The following is a 20,321-nucleotide window of genomic DNA, read 5'->3' as shown; positions in this document are numbered from 1 at the left end:
CAAGTGGAGTTTAAATCTGAATTGGGACGTAGCATGACTGAGCTTAGTACTTACCCCTCTTCCTCATCATCGTCAACAACGCCCGCCCCCGCCCTCCACCTTCTTGCCCGCTGCCAATCTGCCTACCGTGTCCTCACTGCCACCACCCTCCTGGCAATCATGGCTTCACTTCCAGCACCCTGACTTGAACTGCCCCATATTCCTACGGTCCTGAGAATGACGTCCATCGGGCTTGTTGTGGACTGCCCGACTTGTGGAATAGCAGTACCTGTGACAATATGTCAAACTGATAGGAATGGCAATGCTGGCAAGCCAATCATTGTTGCGGATATGATGTTGACCTTGTCAGCACCAGCATGGGCTTTGTGGTTTCTTCAAATGGTTACCAGAACTGTTTAACTACCCAGAAATCCTTGCCCGCATACCTCGTTCATCTTCAAGTCCTCAGCTTTCTGCAGCACCTGCCATACCTTCTATGGTGGCTACTCTTTCACAGGGCAAGAGGCCCTGAAAGCGTGGTCCTGATTGTGTACGCGATTTGTGTCGACGACCAAGTGCACTGCAATGTCCTGAGGGCAAATGTGCGAATCACTGCACTGAGAATGGGGGGTGCCCAATCCACCCCGCACCCATGTTCAATGAAGGGGTTGGTCCTGACGCTCTCGACGCTGAAGGATTCGGGTACTATCATCTCCACCAGGCATTGTCACAATCTCTTGTCGCAGATGGCCTTGAGGCACCACCACCCCTTCCTGCACATGTTTCATCTATCCATGACCTCCTAACAGCCCCTGCTCCTACCATGCCCCCCCTTGCAAGTACCTCAGCACGCATACCATCAACTGCTCTCACAAATGCAACTCCTGTTTCAAGAATGCCCAAACCTCCTCGTATTACCAGCCAGCTGGATCCGCTGTGGGAACAGGACCTCCGGCAATGTGCACATTTAGGGTCAGAGAGCACACGAGTCGCTGAGCGACAGAAAGAAATTGAGCGCAAGTCCAGACAACACTTAGTCTTGAACTGGTTTGATGATGTGAGTCCCATTGCATCATGCCCTCGCCGCTAGAGATTGAAAATTTCATAATTTCAGGATAATACTCCTGTCAAACGCCAATGGGTGTCTGACTGCCCATACTTTCCCTTTTATCAGCTGGCTGATGATCTGGAACCCCTCTCACATCCCTTGACACTCAAATCTGAGTGCCACGTCTTCATCCATCGCTACGGCACAACTGATTGTCACGACTTCAATGAGCTTTACAACACCTCCAAGGAGTCCATGTGTCCTGTACATCTCCGCACCAACATGAAGCTGAATCACAATAGACTTTGTATGGCAATCAATGCAACCAAGCGGTCATCACCTCAGTCAGCACCAGAGGATGTTGAGTCCTCAGAGGTGGAAATCGTTGATGACACACAGGTGACACCAAGACCATCAACAAAGGCTCTAGGCAAGCGGCCCCGCTGGTTTAGCAGCCCAGAGAACAGCCCACCAGTGCAATCTCAAACTGTCCAACCACCCTCAGCACGTCCACACTTGTACTTGGACTTTGATAGTTTACGAGCAACATCAATGTCCCCAACACCTCCACCGTCCCCATCTCCTGTGGACTCTATCACATCATCAGACTCTCTGCTATCAACTCATTTGACATCATCCACATCTTCTGTTGACCCTGGTGAATTTAAACCACTGTCTGTCATACCGGTTTTTGTTCCACCACATAAGGGCAAACATGTCTGGCCACGCAGCATGTATATGATGGATATGGCCACTGGTTTTCGGCAGATGGACTCACTACTCCTCCGCCAGCACTATAGCCAAGAGATACTGTTTGGTCTCATTTTCGGTGTCCCGTTTGTTCACGCAACTTATCATGTGAATCGCTCAGCTTGGGCCAACACAAAGAAAACATCACTGCTTCTTGCTCATGAGCGCACTGGACGCACTCTCGATGGCCTTTTGAACATGCTACTTGGCTGCACGCCAGGATGCGCTTGGCCAAACCAGTAAGAAGAGGAAGAAGGCTGTGAAGTCAAAGTGATCCATATTGTCCTGTCGCTCGTTACTCATCTCTACCCTCCTTTACATATTGTCTTTGTCATATCTTGACTTTGTTGTTGCCGTCATTACTCTCTAAGTAGATTTGTATCCATACCGATCAAACAAATAGATGAGAGAAGCCACAGATGGCTGGTTGCCATGCCCTGATACCGTGCAGCATACCAATCAAACGAATAGACGAGAGAAGCCACAGAGGCGCTTGTAGGGAGTAATGGGATGTTTTATTGTATTGCACATGGTGGTATTGACACAGAGATAAGTGCTATGTGGAAAGACGAGGGTGATGAGGCTGTTTATCCTGGCGATGTAAGTTAATAACAGTGGCATGATTGCGACGAAGGATCACTTCATCGAGGAAAAAATCATATTTTACTGGCATCATCTCATGACACATGTTATGGAACCCGCCAAACCAGACATTTGTTTGCTCTGTGATGGAGGAATTGAAGTAATACTTGCCGTGTTCATCGAGGAGCTCAGGATAGGTCTTCATGTCACAGCGCTCCTGGCAGAACCTATCACTGGCCTTGTGTTTCGTTTTGTGGTGAAAGGCGTCAACACACATTCCCATCCCGTCAAAGAACTTCAACTGCCTACTCTCAACTTCACGTAGAGCATTGCAATTGGAATCATGAATGAGGTGGTGAGGTTTACGAGCCCGTGGAAGTGAGAACATCTTCTCGAACAATATCTGTCAACAGAAGTTAGCGCATACAGGGGGTAAGCCATTCAGTGTACCAAGACATTGGAGATGGCTTCATGATGGTACATGGTACCGCGACCAGAGATAACACCACAAGGGCATATGAAAAGTTGCTCGTTGTTGGTCCACTTACGGAAGAATACTGCCTTGAGCTTTGGAACTTCGTCTTTGGTGGGGCAAGCTTCTAGTAGTGAAGGGTCCACAATTCTGGTGGATGATGTCACTGCAGCCTGTTGAGGTGCACATTGCCAGTTAATGGGTCATGCTCGAACCACTCATCAACATCCTGTACAGGCAATGCATCATCAACGGAGGAGGCAGTGAGCGCATCGTTCAGCTTCACACTCTTCATCCTTTGCGTCTTGCTCTTGCCGCTCCGTGATCTGGCATCCTCCATCCTCAAGTGGAGTGGATCGTTGCAGGCTTTGTGGGGCTTTCCAGTACTCTTGTCATAGACGACAGGCTTGTCGCATCCGTCTACTGCACAGACTGTCTCCAGGTACTTGTGACTGAGATTCGCAGAACAAGATCAATGCTGTGTGCTTGTGAGAGCGTTTTTGCAATGAGGTACAGCACAGGATGGGTGTCCAACGGTGATGCCATCGGTGACAACCACCTCCGTGTAATGAGTGGTGCCATCGGGCATTGTGAACAACCATGTGCACCCAAAGCACGCATGGGGAAGTTCTTCGTCGCCATGAGTTATGATCTTCTCGTTGTGGGCCTGCATTGCGGCTGTGAAGTGGTCACTCTGGTTATTGCCGTGGGGGACAGAGAGTCTGGTGCCCTGGTGCTGATGGTCATCCAAGAGAGCAAGAATTATAAACATGTCCCAGACTTCTTCTGTTGTGACGGACATCTTGAACTGCCAGTCCTGGCTGAGGGTGTTGCGTCGAGCCTGGGCTTCGTTGTACAATCGTGCACAGTTCGTGGCTGAAACACTGTTTGTGCGACAATTGTAAGAGATGAAACTGAGAAAAGAAGAAACATACTGCATGCACATCAAATCCATCCAATGCATCACAAGTACCAGCTCAATGAACTGATGTTCTGCAACCTGGATATATTGTGGTATAGCAGTGTAATAGGTCCTGGATCCTTGATGGATGGCATAGTTGTGGTGATAGTTTGTATTACACACTGATAGCGACAAAATCAGCCACTGTGCACACTCGAAGAAAGAATTGCAACGTACATTTGCACCTTAGGTGGACAGCCCACATACAATGGACACCATTGGATTGAGTGAAAATCAAGATACGGCGAGCCTCTTCCTTCTTGAGCAGTGTTTGTCACTGGTGTGCAAGACACTCTGGGTTGAGGCACAGCTTCATCAGTGGATAAAGGACATGGGCAGTGATGCCATGAGGCTGGCCGTGGTGTCGAAAAATTGTCTCCATCACCTCTTGTTCTTCGCTCTTGCCTGGAAGTGTCCAAACAATATCTTTGACTGCAAGCCAGAGTACATAAACTGCATGTTGAGAAAGATCAAAAGATTCCCCTAGAAATTCGGCAATGCTCGGTGGTTGTTAAGACCGTGCTCAAAGGGCGGATCCGAAGGGCTTGGCTTCAGCTCGTGCGCTGCGCCCCTTACCCGAGTACGTGCCCTTAATTTCCGAAGGCTAGAAACAAAGTCCGAGGGAGGATGATGAATCCCGGTGGATTTCAAGGGGACAAGTCTGGTAGGCTTTTCGAGGAAGAGTTGGGCCAATGTTCAGGGGGTTAGTCCGGCCGACATAAGGAGGGTTCGTCGGCCGACGTAAGGAGGGTTAGTCCGGCCGATCATAGGGTTAGTCCGGCTGACATAAGAGGATTAGTCCGGCCGACATAAGAGGATTAGTCCGGCTGACATAAGAGGATTAGTCCGGCCGACATAAAGGGGGTTCGTCGGCCGACGTAAGGAGGGTTAGTCCAGCCGACATAAGAGGATTAGTCCGGCTGACATAAGAGGATTAGTCCGCCGGACAATAGGGGCTTAGTACACCCGGAGAATAGGGGCTTTAGTCCGGCGGACGTGGGGGACAGAACAGACAGGTATAAGGACGGAAAGACAGGAAGTCCAAGAGGACAGGATGTCCGAAAGGACAGAAGGACAGGATGTCCGAGAGGACAGAAGCTAGAGGTAAGACTACACTAGACAATGTCCAGAGTAGAAACTGACAGAGGTAGACTACCCGAAGGTAGAGGCGGAGTATAGCCCGAGGAATCAATCCCAGGACACAGAGGTTGGACAGGGAAGTGGACCCGGGCCCATGGAAATGGATCCGGGTCCGAGGAAACAGGAATGAGGGTAATCTAAGGTGATATTCGAACTGAGGAAACTACTACGAGTTTACAAGGTATTATATACTATGGACATGTGCGACGGGGACGGAGTCAGCAGAGATCCGGGTCAACAAGAGGAACATACGGAAAGGCTAAACTGACAGGCGCAAGGAAAATAATACAGGAACAATCGAGAACGGAGACGGAGATGAAGTATCAAATGGATCCGGGCATAGGAGGTATGATCGAGAATGAAGTCGGATATTAACTGTCAAACAGATCCGGGCATATAGGGGTTAGGACAAGGGGACTATACAAATGGGGTAACAGAATAGGAGCAGGACCGGAAATGAACTGTCAAGCGGATCACGGGAAATGGGGACGGAGATGAACTGTGAAGTGGATCCGATGTTTTAGGGGTTAAGTGGACCTGGGTCCGAAGCTCAGGATCTGAGTAGGTCCGATGTTTAGGGTCCAATGCTTTAGGGGTTAAGTGGACCCGAGCGGGTCCGACGTATAGGATGTCCGACGAATACAGGAGGAGCGGACAAGTGGACGAGCGGACAAGTGGACAAGTGGACGACATGAGTGAGATCCGACGAATAGGACGTCCGAAGAATAGGACGTCCGAAGAATAGGACGTCCGAAGAATAGGACGTCCGACGAAAAGGACGATCCGAGGTATACAGGAGGAGGACCGATGAATAGGACGTCCGATGTATATGGGAAACAGGGCAGATCCTGCTGAGGGGTATGTCCGGTGGAGACTGGGATGCGGAGTTATCCTGCCGAGGGGAAAGGTATAGCTTGGCTACATTTCGGAGGTCCGGACATTGTTTGTTGGGAGAGATGGGATATGATTCAGGGGCTCAGTGTACGGTATATGACAGTGGTAGACAATGAGGCGCTGAAGAGGGAGAAACTGTGTGAGGCTGAGGAAGGAGGATGTCGTCTTTGATCATACTGGCTGAGTGAATGAAGTGCATTAGTGACATGTATGACAGGCCTGCGAGATCAGGGTCATCGCAGAGACCTGAAAGTAGACTGATGAGATCCATGGCCTCGGTGTGTGGTCATCGTGGCAGACATTGACAAACGAGAGGCCGACACTGTTGTCGCGTGCGACAGTGATGAGCTCCCAAGCTGAGTCATACTATGTCCCGATTGGGAATTAAACTCCGCTCGAATCTAGCCGGGCGACTGGCACACCCCGAGACAGGACCCAGACAGGACCCAGACAAGTCTATCATAGACTGGACCTAGAGTTTCCATTTCCCGTCCTCAATTCTCAAGTCTCTTATCCTTCTCGTATTTCTTAACATCCTTCTTGCACTTTTACTGATCATGTCCTTACTTTACAGATCCGTGGATTGAAGCTTTCATTCAGTACCACTAAATAATTGTGAAGCCGAGCTGAGATGCTACCCAAGGGGCCAAGCTGGAAGTGTCAAATTATCCCATCTCTCCATTGCACCAAAAATCCAATCTGACTTTTTTGGAGGGATCCGGTTGAATGCTTAGAAGCCCTAGAAGCCCTTTTCAGCAACACCCTTTTCCATAACAAGCTTGATTTTGTCCCTCGTCGCGTGTACATGACCACAGCATGGCTTACCCGTGTTTATTTGGAGTGGCTGACATGTGATTTTGCTTAGGAGTTCCAGGTATGTGTGTCTGAGCCCTATAACATGCACTATCTTACATAGGGCCTACAGAGTCAAGTGCCCAGAGGCAAAGCTCAGGCAAGTCATGGGCAGAGTCCACCATGATCTACAGTGTTACATTGTCGGTCTCCTCGTTGGTGCAGCCCCTCATTGATTTGTGCCCTTATGGATGTCCACTACCTGGTGCAATACCCTTCTCCAGATGTCAATTTATTGGCATCTATTGACCAATCTCTTTTGACCTTTCATCTAAAGAAAGATGTCATCATGATGTTGGGCGCACGGACTAGTACAAAGAAGGCAATTGACAATTGGTATATACCTAAGCTAGAGCTAATGCAGAGCATCACCGTCAGCACACATAAAGTTGGAGCCCTCATCCAGTGGTCTGTGGATACAACAAACCAACAACAACAATTATGACCCTCAGATTTGCCATCATTCAGATTGACAGGACAACCTGTGGCAATTTGTGATTGCTATGACATTGAAGAGTGGTGTCCTTGATCCAGACCCCAAAGAATTACCCATGGATGAGGGAGACAATGAAGACATTGCTGAGCTTGAAAAACTGTCTACTGATCAACAAACTGCACTCCTGGAGGGGCTTAATTGCACACGTGTCACTACTAACTACTTCATCAAAGCTAAGGAGGTGGCTACTGTACCTCATCCTCCTCGAAAATTTACCACTATTCATCTAAATTATAGCCCAAATCGCACTGGAATGAAAATTGACGATGTTGCAGATGAGTTCAACATACCGGATCATTGTGTTGCTATTTCAAACTTCTTGTGACTTGACACGAGGAACAGAGATGTGATCCATGGGGTTGGAATCTCAAGATGATTGTTAATTGACTGTCCTTCTACTCTGCCTTTTGATTGTGTTCAAGTTTGGCACACAGTTCGCTTGCAGGAAGTTTCCTTCCATGATCCGTGTGTCATCTTACTAGTACAAACCTTGCATGCCTCTCCACCATGTCCCAGGTGGCCGAAAGGCCAACAAGACACCATCCTTATCAATGTCAATAGAGAGTATGAGTGGCCCCAGTCAGGGTTAAGGGGTGAGTCCTTTTTTATTCTTATCAATCTGGCTGAAGTGTGACTCCTTGGAAGGGCACACCATCTGTGAAGTGCAGCTTATCATCCACCCAATGGCCCAACGAGGTTCTCATATCACTTGGTGAGATCAATATCTATAGCCTGAAGGTTGGCGCAGTCCATCCTTGCCACTGGGATGCATGTATTGAAACATGTATTGAAGTGTGCTAAGCATGGGGATGGTACTCCAGTAGGTAACATAGTTCCCCTCAAGCAAATGTGTACCTTTATCAGTATAATACCTAAGCTGGGAGCTGCAGCGGACGTGCAGTTGACAAAGGAGCCTTCCGCACATTATTCCTCATCATTTTTCTTGAACAGGTGCTTCAAAAAGCAGCTTTATTATGCACTTTACCATGCTTCACAACTGATAGATACATAGAATGGTGCTCAGAGATGTTTTGAGATAATCCTGATGCATATGTTTTAATCCATAGTGATCTCATCTGTCTGTTGTCACATGTGCCCGATGCAGGGACAGAGTTCGGGACCAGGAGCAAACACTTGAAATTGGCAATACCACGGACTTCGGACAACACAAAGACGACTCAGACGGCGAGAACAGAGGTGAAGCTCAGGAAGATTGTCTGAATCAATGTATGATGGGATGTCAACAATTAGCCTGATGCTTAGGGATTTCAATCAAGATATTGATGGGGATTTTGACGATGAGCCTGACACTCAGGACAGTGATATTCATGATGATTTTAATAATGAGCTCGACAACGCAGCCAGAGATGAAACAGAGGAAAGTGTTTTAATGTCTGTCTTGAGGTTAATCTTATCACACGCTCTTCAGGAAGCTTTTGATGTTCTCGAGCGTCATCAAATGAAGAATGGACGGTGCAAGGCTCCTTGCTTAACTTATCTATTGAGGGCGAAACATACTGAATGCAGACGTGCTTCTAGCCAGTCGAAGTCCCCTTGTTGACTGTCACCTCGATGTATGGTGTCTACTGGGTCTTTTACTCTAGTGCAACCTCCTAAATGTGAGTGCTCACCTCACATTACTTCTACTCACTCACAGTATCCAGACCAACATTCGGTGTCATGTAGACTCACATCTCAGCTTGTCCCATCTATGCGCCCTTCTACATGCTCAAGGTCTCCATATCGGTGTTTGGCGTCACCTCATACACACATATCTCAGTGTCCCCCCGCATGTAGTCTCCTCATTGGTGTTCTCCATCTAGGCAAAGCACTTCCTCCAGTTGTGCTACACGTGATGAGCCAGATTCAGCCAGAAATAAGTGCAAGGCCAAGACAGTCCTAGAGGACCCCACAAAACTCGGCTTGTACCCACCTGCCTGGCAAGCATTTTTGCAGGCAGCGAAGTTAGAAATGCATCTACAGGATGTTCTAATGCATCCCATTCCAGATCATCGAGATGCGCTACAACTTGCACAAGAAGTTCTTGATGCTGAATTGTGGACGTACCACGAAAAAGATCAAATTGGACAATGGTAAATAGGTTTCTCACATTGCCTGACCCCCCTTGTGAATCTCATCTTGCTTCTTAGGCTAATTCCCACAGTGCACAACACAAATGTCACAGCTGGTAAGTGTCTCATTAATGGATGTACAATTAACTTATATCTTTACTGTCAGCTCTGTGATGATCTATTTATGTTTCACACAGAGCTGAAGAAAGTTGTTATATCTGTTGCGAAAGCATCATATGATATTGTCCCGAAGGGCACCATGGCGCGCAAGGATGAGGTACAGAAATGTGTCATTGCGAAAGCCACCAAGTTACTCAAGACCAGTGATTATCTTCGTATTCCTGATTCATCTAATGTATGGTTACTTGTTTATGCCCCCCAAGGCAGCCACTCACTATTATTTTTGTAGGGCAAATGGAAGAATTTTGTCTTGCAAGCTCTCAGGGATGGCTGCCTCAAATTCTACTACAGTAATAGCAAGAAAGCCCTCAAGAACACAGATAAATTTTGATGTGCAATACCTATCAATGGGCTGCTTCTTGTGGGTGCCGTTGTGTGCCCTGTTATTTATTTTATTTGAGTTATTTAGTCATTGACGAATCAACAGACGAAGGGCATCCTCACTGGGTTTCACGAGACCAGCACTAAGAAAGTCCCAGACCTCTCTGCAGATGAATGTAGGGCTGACTTCAACTTGTTGTAGAGGTCTGTAGACGCACTTCTAGAAAATCCTGACTGTCGTGTGGAGCTCAAGGAGATGTTGGAGCAGTGGGCTATGATTGGGGCGGGTGATCTTGATTTTGACAAGGGCAATACGGGAGGCAGCGATATGGAGGATGTCAACATCATCTTATAATTTAGCATACTCTCGTGCAGCATGTTGTAATTTGTGACAATCAGCACAGTTTTTGCATCCTTTACAAGCCTGTACAATGTCTAGCAACTGCATAAACTTATATAACATGTGCCACCTATACAACATGCATTGCCTCATTTCGTCCATTACATATTTCCTTGCTCAAAATTAGTTTGTCTAAATACATTATAATGATAGAATTACCTTGTCAGTAAATGTCCCCCGGAGAAGATGACTGATTTTTGTCCTATTCGTGATATTATCGCGGTGATACTGGGTAAGGATTTGCCGGATGAGTGGATCATTCTTTCGAGCTATCACGATACACAAATCAGCATAATGTTAGTAGATTGATGTGACACTACTCATGACAGTGCTGGTATTGGTTTTTACCCTTGGGGTTTGGGACACAACCCTGCGACTCATCTTCGTTTAGAGCCTCGTCTGCATCATGGGAGTCCATGAGAAGGACACAGGATATAACAGTAAGAATGTACGCACCCAGTACTGCATCCTCAATTTCATCCCTTATCTGCTGAAGGATGTCGGCCTTCCTCTGCTCTTCTATGACTTGGTGCACCATCCATTTCTTCTGGAGCTTCATCGGTGGTTTGGCATTGGCCTTTTGTGCCTTGTGATTGTAGAGCCACTGCTTGTATTTCTGTCCATGACCAGTGTAAAAGAGGATTACGGAGACCGAAGCCGAAATGCTCACCTCTTTCCTTTGCTTCAAGAGCTCCTTGTCCATAGTTGGAGCCAAAAGTTTGGCCTCTCTGGTGGCTGCCTTGGAAATCAATCACTGGCCTTCTCCCATTCCTCAACATGAGACCGCAGAGTGGTGGTCTCTCGGTCATTCAACTGAGGCTGATCCCTTGTGTTTACCTTTGTGCGAGCCATGTCAATGTGGGCAGCTTGGAGTAAAGACCTGGAAATGTGAGTGCAGGGGAGGGTTGATATGGTTGATGGAAGAAAAAATGGAGGGCAGGGTCTGGTGAACAATGCTTCAGATTTGTAACATGCCCGTGTGTGCCATAGACACACATAAGGCATATATTGTGCTGAATAGGATGATTTACATTGCTGCAGGACTCATTCGACAATTTCAACACATTGGTTGGTGTTTGCTGGGTACTTGGTACTTGGTCTTGGTACCCTTCACTCAATTTTTAGTAGTCAGAACTTGGCATTTGGTAGGTGGAGATAGAGAGGATCAGATAAGGGAGCCTTGGATGATGTTGGCTTTCAAAGATGTATTATCATCCATTGCTCAATGAAATACCAGATGATTGGAAGTGTGCGGGATATCAAATATTAGTTTGTCGAGTTCCGAGACCCCATAGGGCAACACAAGCTGTGTGTATTAGCTACTTGGTAGTTGGTACTACATGTTCCCGTCTGTGCTGGGTGCTCTATTTTCTGGCACTTGTGACCTTCATCATTAGATGACTTTGAATTATTACCTCCTTTGATTTGGATGATATACAACTACCTAAGCTCTGTCATGTCTACAATTATCATTCACCTGGGCCCGCCCATCTACATCATATACCACCCTCGGCCCACCTGTCTAATATAATATATTATATTGGTACACCCATCTACATAATATCCAACTACCTCGGCCCATCCGTCTATAGAATATTCATGTCCATCGGCCCACTCATCTACTGTACATATTCCCTACATGGGCCCACCCACCTCCATTGGGAATAATAGCCCTCCCGGCCCATCTGTCATAGTTGGAGATATTTTTACCTTCGGCTCATGGTTCGCTGGCCCATATCATACAGGATATTATGCATGTCCGTTCACTCGTATAATATGGAGATATGTTACTGCAATATGTGCTCCTCCGGGAGAAGGAGGCCGTATGTGCAGAAGCTGAATGGGTCCGGCTCAAGGCTGAGAACAAGCATCTGGAGGAGCAGAAGCAGAGGGATATAGAGGCAATCCAGAAGAGGCTTGCAGCCTCAAGGGCTCTTTCTTCGAGGTCTGAGGTGAGTAACACCAAATCACGTACTAATGGTCAACAGCATTGGAGACTCTAAAAAGGGTTGGATGAATGGAGAAATTGGTGTTGAGTGGATAAAAGAGTTTGATAAACACACCAAAGAAAAGGCCAATGGGGGTTCCTTCAATATGCTTGAGCACATCAAATTCATGTCATATGCTACCCTGCACATGCAACCCATGTGTACCTAGGGTTAGATGTGGTTATATTTGCTGTGCTAAAAGGGAACAAACAAAAAGGGGAGGGAATCACAAAAAGTAACTTCCTGACAATCTATGGATGAGCACATCTTCGTGCACTCACACCGGATATTATTTGAACTGCTTTTTGGATGACTGGATTTTGGTTTGTCACAGAGATGTCATCACTGAGAAAATGATGGTACCTAGCAAAGAAACATCATATAAAGGTCATCTTTCAATCACACCATCATCTCCTGTGAGAATTGTTGCAGATCTCCTTTGAAAACTGACATCAGAGCAGCACAATAATAGCAACAACAACTCAGCTATCCCACAACAACCCCTTCCTGCAATGCAATCTGAAATCAAGTCAGTTATCCAAATACTCAAAAACACATCCCTGTCGGGACTCGTCTCGGACATTCCACTGACTTCCAATACTTGCCTGCAACATGGTGCCACACATATTATCTCCCTGATCAAACAGATGCAGCCATTCACATACCACCTGATGACCACAAATGAAGTGTCGTTGCTTTCATTGCTTTTTGAGGTGGAGGCAGCAAATGCCATACTCAAGTTCTACGTGCTGGAACTTCAGGCAGCAAATGTCCTCAATGAGATGTATTGCAATGTCCTGCGAGGTCAACTTGCAAATCAGGAGGAGAAAAAGCAAAAAGGAAAAGAGAAGAGAAAGCTAGAGGGAGACAGCTTTCCATGGTTACTTTCAGGTGACGAGTTTTATGAGAGAGTGGTGGAGTTTGAGTGTGAGCAGAAGAAGGTTGCAGCTGATATGCAGACAAGGAAAGCAGATCGAGAAAGGAGAGCAGAACAACTTGCCACATGGAAACAGCTAGAGGACCAGTGGAAAAATCAGAACAAAGTCCAATAAATGCAGTATCATGATACTCTGACACAATGGCAGGAATTGAAAGCTATGGAAAAGGCCAACAGACGAAGGTTCAGTGAAAAGAAACCTGCCCTTGGTAAATGGCAGGGTATGATTTTGAGGCCAAAGTTGAACATATGTGAAGACGAGGATGGTCAGTCAGCCAGTGGGGAGGAGTTTTTGACCTTAATGATGTGTCGGATGACAGCGGTGAAGAATGATAACAAAGTTTGATAGTGATCAATAGAGCCGTTGATAACTGTACTGTACTTTTGAGTAATTCAGCACAAAACAACTTTGCTTGGTCTTCGCGCTGTTAGTTGCTGCCAGCTCACAGAGTCTTGGCTTTACTACTGCCTATTTGCACTAAGCACTTGCGGGAGACACCACCCAATGAATTCTGTGAGGTACCAACCATGAGACATGGTTAAAGGTGGTGGTAGTAGCTAGAAGAGAATTTTCACTCCAGTTCACTAACCCACACAAGTACCGATACACGTGGTGATCGTGCATGTTCATTGAAGAGATGGCATGTGACATATATGGATGTACAAGCACCTGCCTGAGGCAGGCGCAAGTAGAACCAAAGCTGCCTCTGCCTGAGGCAGAAGTGTTCAGCTGTAGGTAGGGAGGAGGGAGAACAGTGCTCCAGGCGTGATGGGAAGACTAAGGAGGACAATGACAGACGGGAAACAGACTGAGTCCAAGGAGTGTTCAAAGCAGTAGTTGGTGCAGGCCAGAGGGTAGGCATAATATTATTGTGGGCCGAGGGGTGTGCAACGGAGCAATATACAAAAGAAAACAAAGCAAGGTGATGGCTATTGTCGAGCTCGCTGTCGTGAACAGTGAGGACAGGTGAGAGAGGAGCACAGGAGTATTTATTAGTGTAGAACAAACATTAAACAAACATAGCATGCAAGAACAGTAAACATAACTAACAGTCAAGTCACAGTTTTGGCTGGTGTGTACCGGTGGTGTTCTGTATGAATGAGATTTTAGCTTCCTAAAGGTGATGTATAAGCCCTGCCTGTCCTTTTACCAACTAGATAATATGGGAAGTATAGGTGTGTTGGAGGTGTGCTCGAAAGGGATATGATGCTATCAGCACTGGCTTTTCCCTTCCCCTTCAAAGTTTTCAAGACCATGGACAAATTTAAAGGCAAGGAAGTATCAACTACTCTACTTTTTTTTACTTTCATTTTTTGATGGGTGTCATTTCACATGAATCGCTGTCAACAACCTTGGCATTACTCTGTGGACACCTGTGTAGTGTAGGTGGTTGGTGCCAGTTGAATGATCAACAGACTCTGCAAGAATATTGTTGACCTCATTAAACAAGTCGTTGAGAGAGATAAATTTATAACCCATTATAATGGCCCCTTGCCAGAAATCTCTTAAACCTTATCTGCGTTCAAAGTACTCATAGTTCTAGTAACAAATGTTGGCAGAGAACCTTTCAGGTGTGATCCTCTTACCCTTACCACTGGCAACACAAAGGTATATAGCTGAAATACAAGATATTCATGAGATTGAAATCAAATGGTGCGAGCATTGTGAGTACTTGTGTTCTGTATGTATGTTTAGCCTCCTTGCCATATATGAGCTCTGCCAGAATAGACTCAGCAACTTATAAGCCACATCCCAGCATTTTAAGGATTAAGAGCATGACATCCTGCAGCAAAAAGCCAGGAGGTACAGGAATTTTGATCAGTAAGACTGGTTTTCTTGCTGTACCCTGTCAAAATGAACATATCTTGATCTTGCATGAAGATATTTCAATATCTGTCGGTATTGCTGATCTAGTGGTCAACAAATTGGGTGCTATAATTAGAGATATGAGTTGTCAGAAAGAGGAGGTGATAAAGTGGCTTCCAGGCACTCAATGAATGCCTGAGAAAATCCTTGATAGCTGGAATATTTCATTCTATGTGTTCTTCATTGTTGACTATCACAAGGTCATGCTCCTCCACCAAAAAGAGGAAAAGTGAATGATGTTTCTTATGAAATGGGTCTTTAAATGTAAATAAATACCTGCGGGTGGTGTTAGTAATATTGTCTTTGATATGATTGGATATCTCGGTCAAGATTGTGTTGTTGTTTCTGAGGGCAGAGTAGTGTAGTTTGGTAATGTTAATGAGCTTCCAAATTCCCTATTGCAGTTTGTTGTGATGTATCATCTCTATACTGACAGTGATCTATTTGAAGTCAGTATCAACAAAGACCTTAAGCTCCTAAGTTTGACTGAATACTAGGGATGAGGCATACTATTGCATTTCATACAGCATATTAAAAATTGTGGGTTGACCCAGGGTCATCAGCACACATTTATGAATGCAGGCCATGCAATTCACAATGCAATATAGCATGAGTTTGTGAAGGAGAGGAAATTTCATAATGCACTCACTTGAAGTTGTTGGCATGCACACTGTCTATATGCTGGTCTTTGTCCAATCATACTTTGAGGAGAGAAGTCATTGTAAAAATATTTCAATTTTGCCAGGTTAGGAGTGAAGCCCATGGCTTCATGGAAATTACTATCCAAGTATAGTGCCTTGAGCTAATTAGTGTGCTGAATTGATTCACTCCATAACATCAAACACTGTGCCAAGTCAACATTAATAAAAAACCACACTAGTTCATGGTAGGCAAGCATTCTACTACACTACACTGTAGTGACTTTGCCAGTCTAAAAGGGTGAATGAAAATTGTCATAGGTACTCAAGGTAAACACAAATCATGGCCTGCATCAACTGGACCATAATACAAGGATAGTTGTCTGAAGTCAGACACCAGCTTTCAATAACTATCCCTAAGAGGAAAAGGATGAATCATTATGTTCTTGAGGGTGCATGAAGTGACTTCTGCCTCTTAAAGGACATTTCTACTGTGCACAAAAATCTTACATAGAAAAAGCTTGTGAGAATGGTCATCCAATACTATAGAAGCTTTCTTGATGTGGTGGCTGATAGTACCTGCAAGACATTTCAAAATGCCATTGTATTCTTCAGAAGTATGCTTTTTCTTAAAATTGTCAGCCACATGTCTCTGTTTTGGATCCATATCTTAGGTGCCTATACACAGAGATAAGAGCACAAATACAAGTCTAAGATTATTGTGGAGATTTGTCCATATAGGAGAAGAACAGAGAATCAAGGAGCCAACAGGCGATCACTGGATACAAATGAATTGTCCATTTGGGGAAGCCATTAGAATTGATAATTATGCTCTATGATGCCACCCATTGACAATACCTGCTGAAATGGAAGTGAATATATAAGGACAATTGTTGCTAGCAGAAATATTTGTAGTTGAAGGACCACATGTAAATATATAGAGAGCATCATCTACATATCAGCATTATTGAGAACTTCAATCAGTTGATCTTTCAAGGATATGAAATATATTACTCTATCAGTGTCATCTATATTCCCACGAGCAAGTAGCTTATCTATCTCCCTCTTCTGCTCCTCCATCTCAGCCTCAAGGCAATCAACATTCTCGCTGAGTATATTGACCATCACACCCTTATGCTGGTTGTCTTCTTCCAACAAGTTGATACGGGCCTGCTGCTGCCAAAGGGCCTCCTGATCCCTGATTTTCTCATGGTGTAGGTGTTGGACTTGGAACTCCAATGGATCTATGATATCTTAAGAGTGTTGTTCAACAGCGCAGGATCAGAACTTTGCAACTGAACATATATACAATTCTGGTCATTCTGATGCTTGTATTTGTTAGTGTTGATGGCAGGGCAACATACTGAATCGTCACATACCTCGACAGACTCCTGATCGATTTTGGAACAGTGTTAGGAACCCTCAAAGAAAAGTACAACATCTTGGAGAGCACAAATGAAACATCATATGGTGCCAGTCGTGAAGCCATCAAAAAAATGATGCAGGCTGAAAAAGATCCACAACAAGATGGGCAAGAGAATTGGAACTCACCCCTCTAAACAAGTCCCCCACTGCTGGGTTCCTGGACATTCATGACTCTGACCCAGTGAAGGAAGACATCTGGTAATTGTGCGCTCTCCACCAGGTGACTTTTGTGATGCCCTGACTCTGATCATTCATCACAACTGGGAACATCACAGGAAGGTGTTCATGAGGGTGGAAAGTTCTTATGCTGAGAGCAAACTCAGCAAAGGTAAGCCACTATCTCATGTTCAGCTTGGTCTAGATGCCCATGAGAGTCCATTCTACCAGACTGAGGTTCACTATCTATTAAGGTCTCTGAATACTAAAAATCCAAGCTAATTAGTTCTAGAGTAATAGTGGACATTTAAAGGGTGTAAGAACATTTCATATTGATTGGCTACAGAGGGTGACAAGGGCAATTGGACATAATTGGACATTAGACTTACAGCAATCTTGAATCAGATAACTCAGACAAGAGTTGCATCACTTGATGTTGTGTACAACCATTCTGGAGAATAGCAGCACAGGGCTTGGTTATAAGAGTGATAGCAAATAGGAGAAGAACTGGCCAGACAAGAGGAAGTCATATATATGGACTATTCCCCTCTACTGTATGCATTTCTATCATTTTCATGGTCTCAATACATATAGATTGATTACTTATATTTCTCTGTCCACCCACTTTCCCGACTTTTCCTTTGAAGCCTTCTTAATGTAAGTCCGAAAATTCTTTGTCCCATGATTAGCAAGCAGACATTGCAAAGAGGCCTCCTTCATCAATGGAGTGAGTGCTTCTGTCAGCGCCTTCTTGTTGATATGATTCTCAGTATGTTGATATCTCCTGAGAGCCAGGGTGGAGAGTTCCGCCTGAAACTAAGATAAGTTAGCTCTGCACTTGCTCCATTGTCTCAGAAATCACTCACATCTGTAATGAAGGTTGTTACTCTTTCGCTCTCAGCTGAGACAGCTTCAAGTTCCCCTTTCCAGCTGTTCATCAAGAGCAGCAGGTTGGCAATTGTGTCAGTAGTGGCTTTTTGGTGTGTTGTGATCCGGCGCTCATTAATGTAGTGCCAATGACCAATGTCTCAGGGACATCAAGTCCATCTAAATAGATATCCATCACAGTGTGTGAGACACTGTCAGAGCCGCCTGGGTGATTCCCAGTGTTGCCACTTAGTTAGGCACAGTGAGTCTGTTGGGAATGCATATTGGTTAAGCTATGAGTTAGGGTGTTTACTGACAAGAGATCTTTTTAGTACTTACTTTACTATTGGAAGTAATACAATCCGCTGTAGGAACAAGTTCCTGGTTAGGCTTACTTTACCCCTATTTACCTTGCTTGTGTTGGCACTTGGATAGCTTACATAATCATGTTGGTCTTTACCCTTACCTTCACCTGGTGTGACTTTGAATGCAGTTTCCCTTACTCTCTCTCCCTGCTTGAGCACTCCCTAGTCAAGAAAGCCTGGGTCTTACATTGTCTCTCAAGGCATAGCAGCTAGGCAGCAAGACCCAACACCTTCTGCTACTCAGCAGATTTGTTGTCCCCACACCGCATCCTCAGGGGAGATAGCAGACATGGATGTGGGCGAGATTCTGGTCCCAATCAGTCGGGAACGGGTCATCTCATCGGTGAGCCAAATGGAAAAAAAACCAATGTGGTCCTTAGGTATGTTGTTGAGGACAATTTTCTGATTTTCACGCTATGTCTAGTAGCACTATCAACTACTTGTTGCTTATCGCTCGCTTGTCTGAGTTCACCACATGGTGGTACATCCAGCTTGCACAGCATCCTCGGAATTTTGACCTATTAGCGCCGAAGTGTTGACCACCAGTAAAAACCCTGCCAAAAAATGCACACTAGGTTCCCATGCATCAAATCTCCTCCATAAATGTTCAGAACCACTTCTGCTTCATCAATTCATTACAGAACACTTCCCACCATGTAAACCTATCACGATCGCCAAACATACCTGTGGAGTTTTTCGTATGGGTTCGGGGAGCCACTGAGCACATCACTCATGGTGTAAGTTTTTATTTTATCCAAGTATAACACAACTAAAATTCACAATCCTGGCACTGGCAGACATTATTACCCAATCTTAACATGGGTGCCGTCAATATATGTTAGAGCGGGGATTAAGGAAGATTTGAGACAGATTCATTATGTTTTCCAGACAGTTCAATCCTAACATCGACTGCACCAAACTCAAGGCCACACCCATCACATTGCCCATCATCTGGAAAGACTATGTTATAGCAATCAGAAACAGCACAGATGTGACTGCCTGGACAAGGTACAAAACCTGGCATAAGGGTGATATAAGTGATCTCAAGAAGGATCCTATGTCTGTACCCTCAAACAAAATGGCAGTGTCAGGCAGTGGCCCTCGTGAACACCCCAAGTGAAAGCCCTAAAGTATATGTTCTTCTTTGCAAGTTGAAACACAGGTTCTCATTGGTTCAGTGTGTTTGTGGTAGACTCAGTTTCATCCATTGCATCCTTGTGTATCACATATCACTCATTGTGTCCTCCTGCATCATCACATCAGCCAAATGTCATGTAATTTGATGTTTCTTACGAAGGGCAAAGGATTCATTCTTTTTGCTACTTCTAGTCATTTTGGATTTTACTATGTACAATCGCACCTGGTAGCCAGAAAGAAAGTGTTCTCATGACTCGCAAGGAGATCTACTCCCAGAACTGTCTCTAATCTCACCATAGGTGTATTTGAATTGCAGGTGAGTCTGTACTGTAGCTACATATCTACACCACATCTACTGATTCTGATACTCAGTCCTTAATGCTGCTTCATCACGCATTTCCAGCTCAAAGTTCATGTTCTTCCCGACTAACCTTCCTCTCGACTATGGACTATCATATGGATGCAGACTCTGAATTATACTGCTTTCTTTGGCATGCACCCTGCCTCTTTTGGAGAGTCTCAGTGGGTATCAGGGCGGATGGAGAATATGACCATACCGCGGTTTTTCTGTTGCAATGGGAACTGAATGGGCCGCTTCTAGAGGCTCCTGAGTGACCAAAGATGATCAGGACTAGAGTCCAGAGTAAGTTGCCAATGTATTCAAGTATAGTAAAGGTATACAGTACCTAGAGTCCAGAGTAAGTTGCCAAAGAGGCAGGGAGCACTGGACTCTGGGATATGGGCGATGTATGGTAAACAAATGTAAACAGACAAGCCATAACACAAAGGTAAGG

The 20,321-nt window shown here is 45.2% G+C and overlaps 5 protein-coding genes across 5 annotated transcripts; 4 read left to right on the top strand and 1 right to left on the bottom strand.

Annotated features, from left to right (window-relative positions):
* Window positions 1–631: 631 nt before the first annotated feature.
* DEU56DRAFT_760710 (uncharacterized protein) lies at window positions 632–2,020 on the top strand (the record flags this gene model as incomplete). The annotated part of the gene is made up of 2 exons (XM_041350460.1): window positions 632–1,036; window positions 1,094–2,020. The coding sequence occupies 2 exons, from the start codon at window positions 632–634 to the stop codon at window positions 2,018–2,020; spliced, it is 1,332 nt and encodes a 443-aa protein (XP_041202802.1).
* Window positions 2,021–2,333: 313 nt separating this feature from the next.
* On the bottom strand, window positions 2,334–3,633 carry DEU56DRAFT_918220 (uncharacterized protein; the record flags this gene model as incomplete). The annotated part of the gene is made up of 4 exons (XM_041358088.1): window positions 2,334–2,762; window positions 2,810–3,004; window positions 3,067–3,276; window positions 3,346–3,633. 4 exons carry the CDS (start codon window positions 3,631–3,633, stop codon window positions 2,334–2,336), a joined length of 1,122 nt encoding a protein of 373 aa, XP_041202801.1.
* A 3,220-nt stretch (window positions 3,634–6,853) lies between these two features.
* On the top strand, window positions 6,854–7,057 carry DEU56DRAFT_711055 (uncharacterized protein; the record flags this gene model as incomplete). The annotated part of the gene is made up of 1 exon (XM_041347495.1): window positions 6,854–7,057. A coding segment is annotated over one exon (204 nt), but the record flags the coding sequence as incomplete, so codon positions are not given.
* A 2,293-nt stretch (window positions 7,058–9,350) lies between these two features.
* On the top strand, window positions 9,351–10,102 carry DEU56DRAFT_918218 (uncharacterized protein; the record flags this gene model as incomplete). Its single annotated transcript, XM_041358087.1, has 4 exons — window positions 9,351–9,362; window positions 9,413–9,601; window positions 9,854–9,898; window positions 9,950–10,102. 4 exons carry the CDS (start codon window positions 9,351–9,353, stop codon window positions 10,100–10,102), a joined length of 399 nt encoding a protein of 132 aa, XP_041202799.1.
* Window positions 10,103–12,647: 2,545 nt separating this feature from the next.
* Window positions 12,648–13,418, top strand: DEU56DRAFT_760707 (uncharacterized protein; the record flags this gene model as incomplete). Its single annotated transcript, XM_041350459.1, has 2 exons — window positions 12,648–13,178; window positions 13,221–13,418. The coding sequence occupies 2 exons, from the start codon at window positions 12,648–12,650 to the stop codon at window positions 13,416–13,418; spliced, it is 729 nt and encodes a 242-aa protein (XP_041202798.1).
* Window positions 13,419–20,321: the final 6,903 nt, after the last annotated feature.

This window comes from Suillus clintonianus, assembly GCF_016758775.1.
Source record: "Suillus clintonianus strain FC179 chromosome Unknown DEU56scaffold_127, whole genome shotgun sequence".
NCBI classification, from domain to species: domain Eukaryota; kingdom Fungi; phylum Basidiomycota; class Agaricomycetes; order Boletales; family Suillaceae; genus Suillus; species Suillus clintonianus.
The sequence above is the reverse complement of the archived record's forward strand: the minus strand, read 5'-3'. Positions and strand labels throughout refer to the sequence as shown.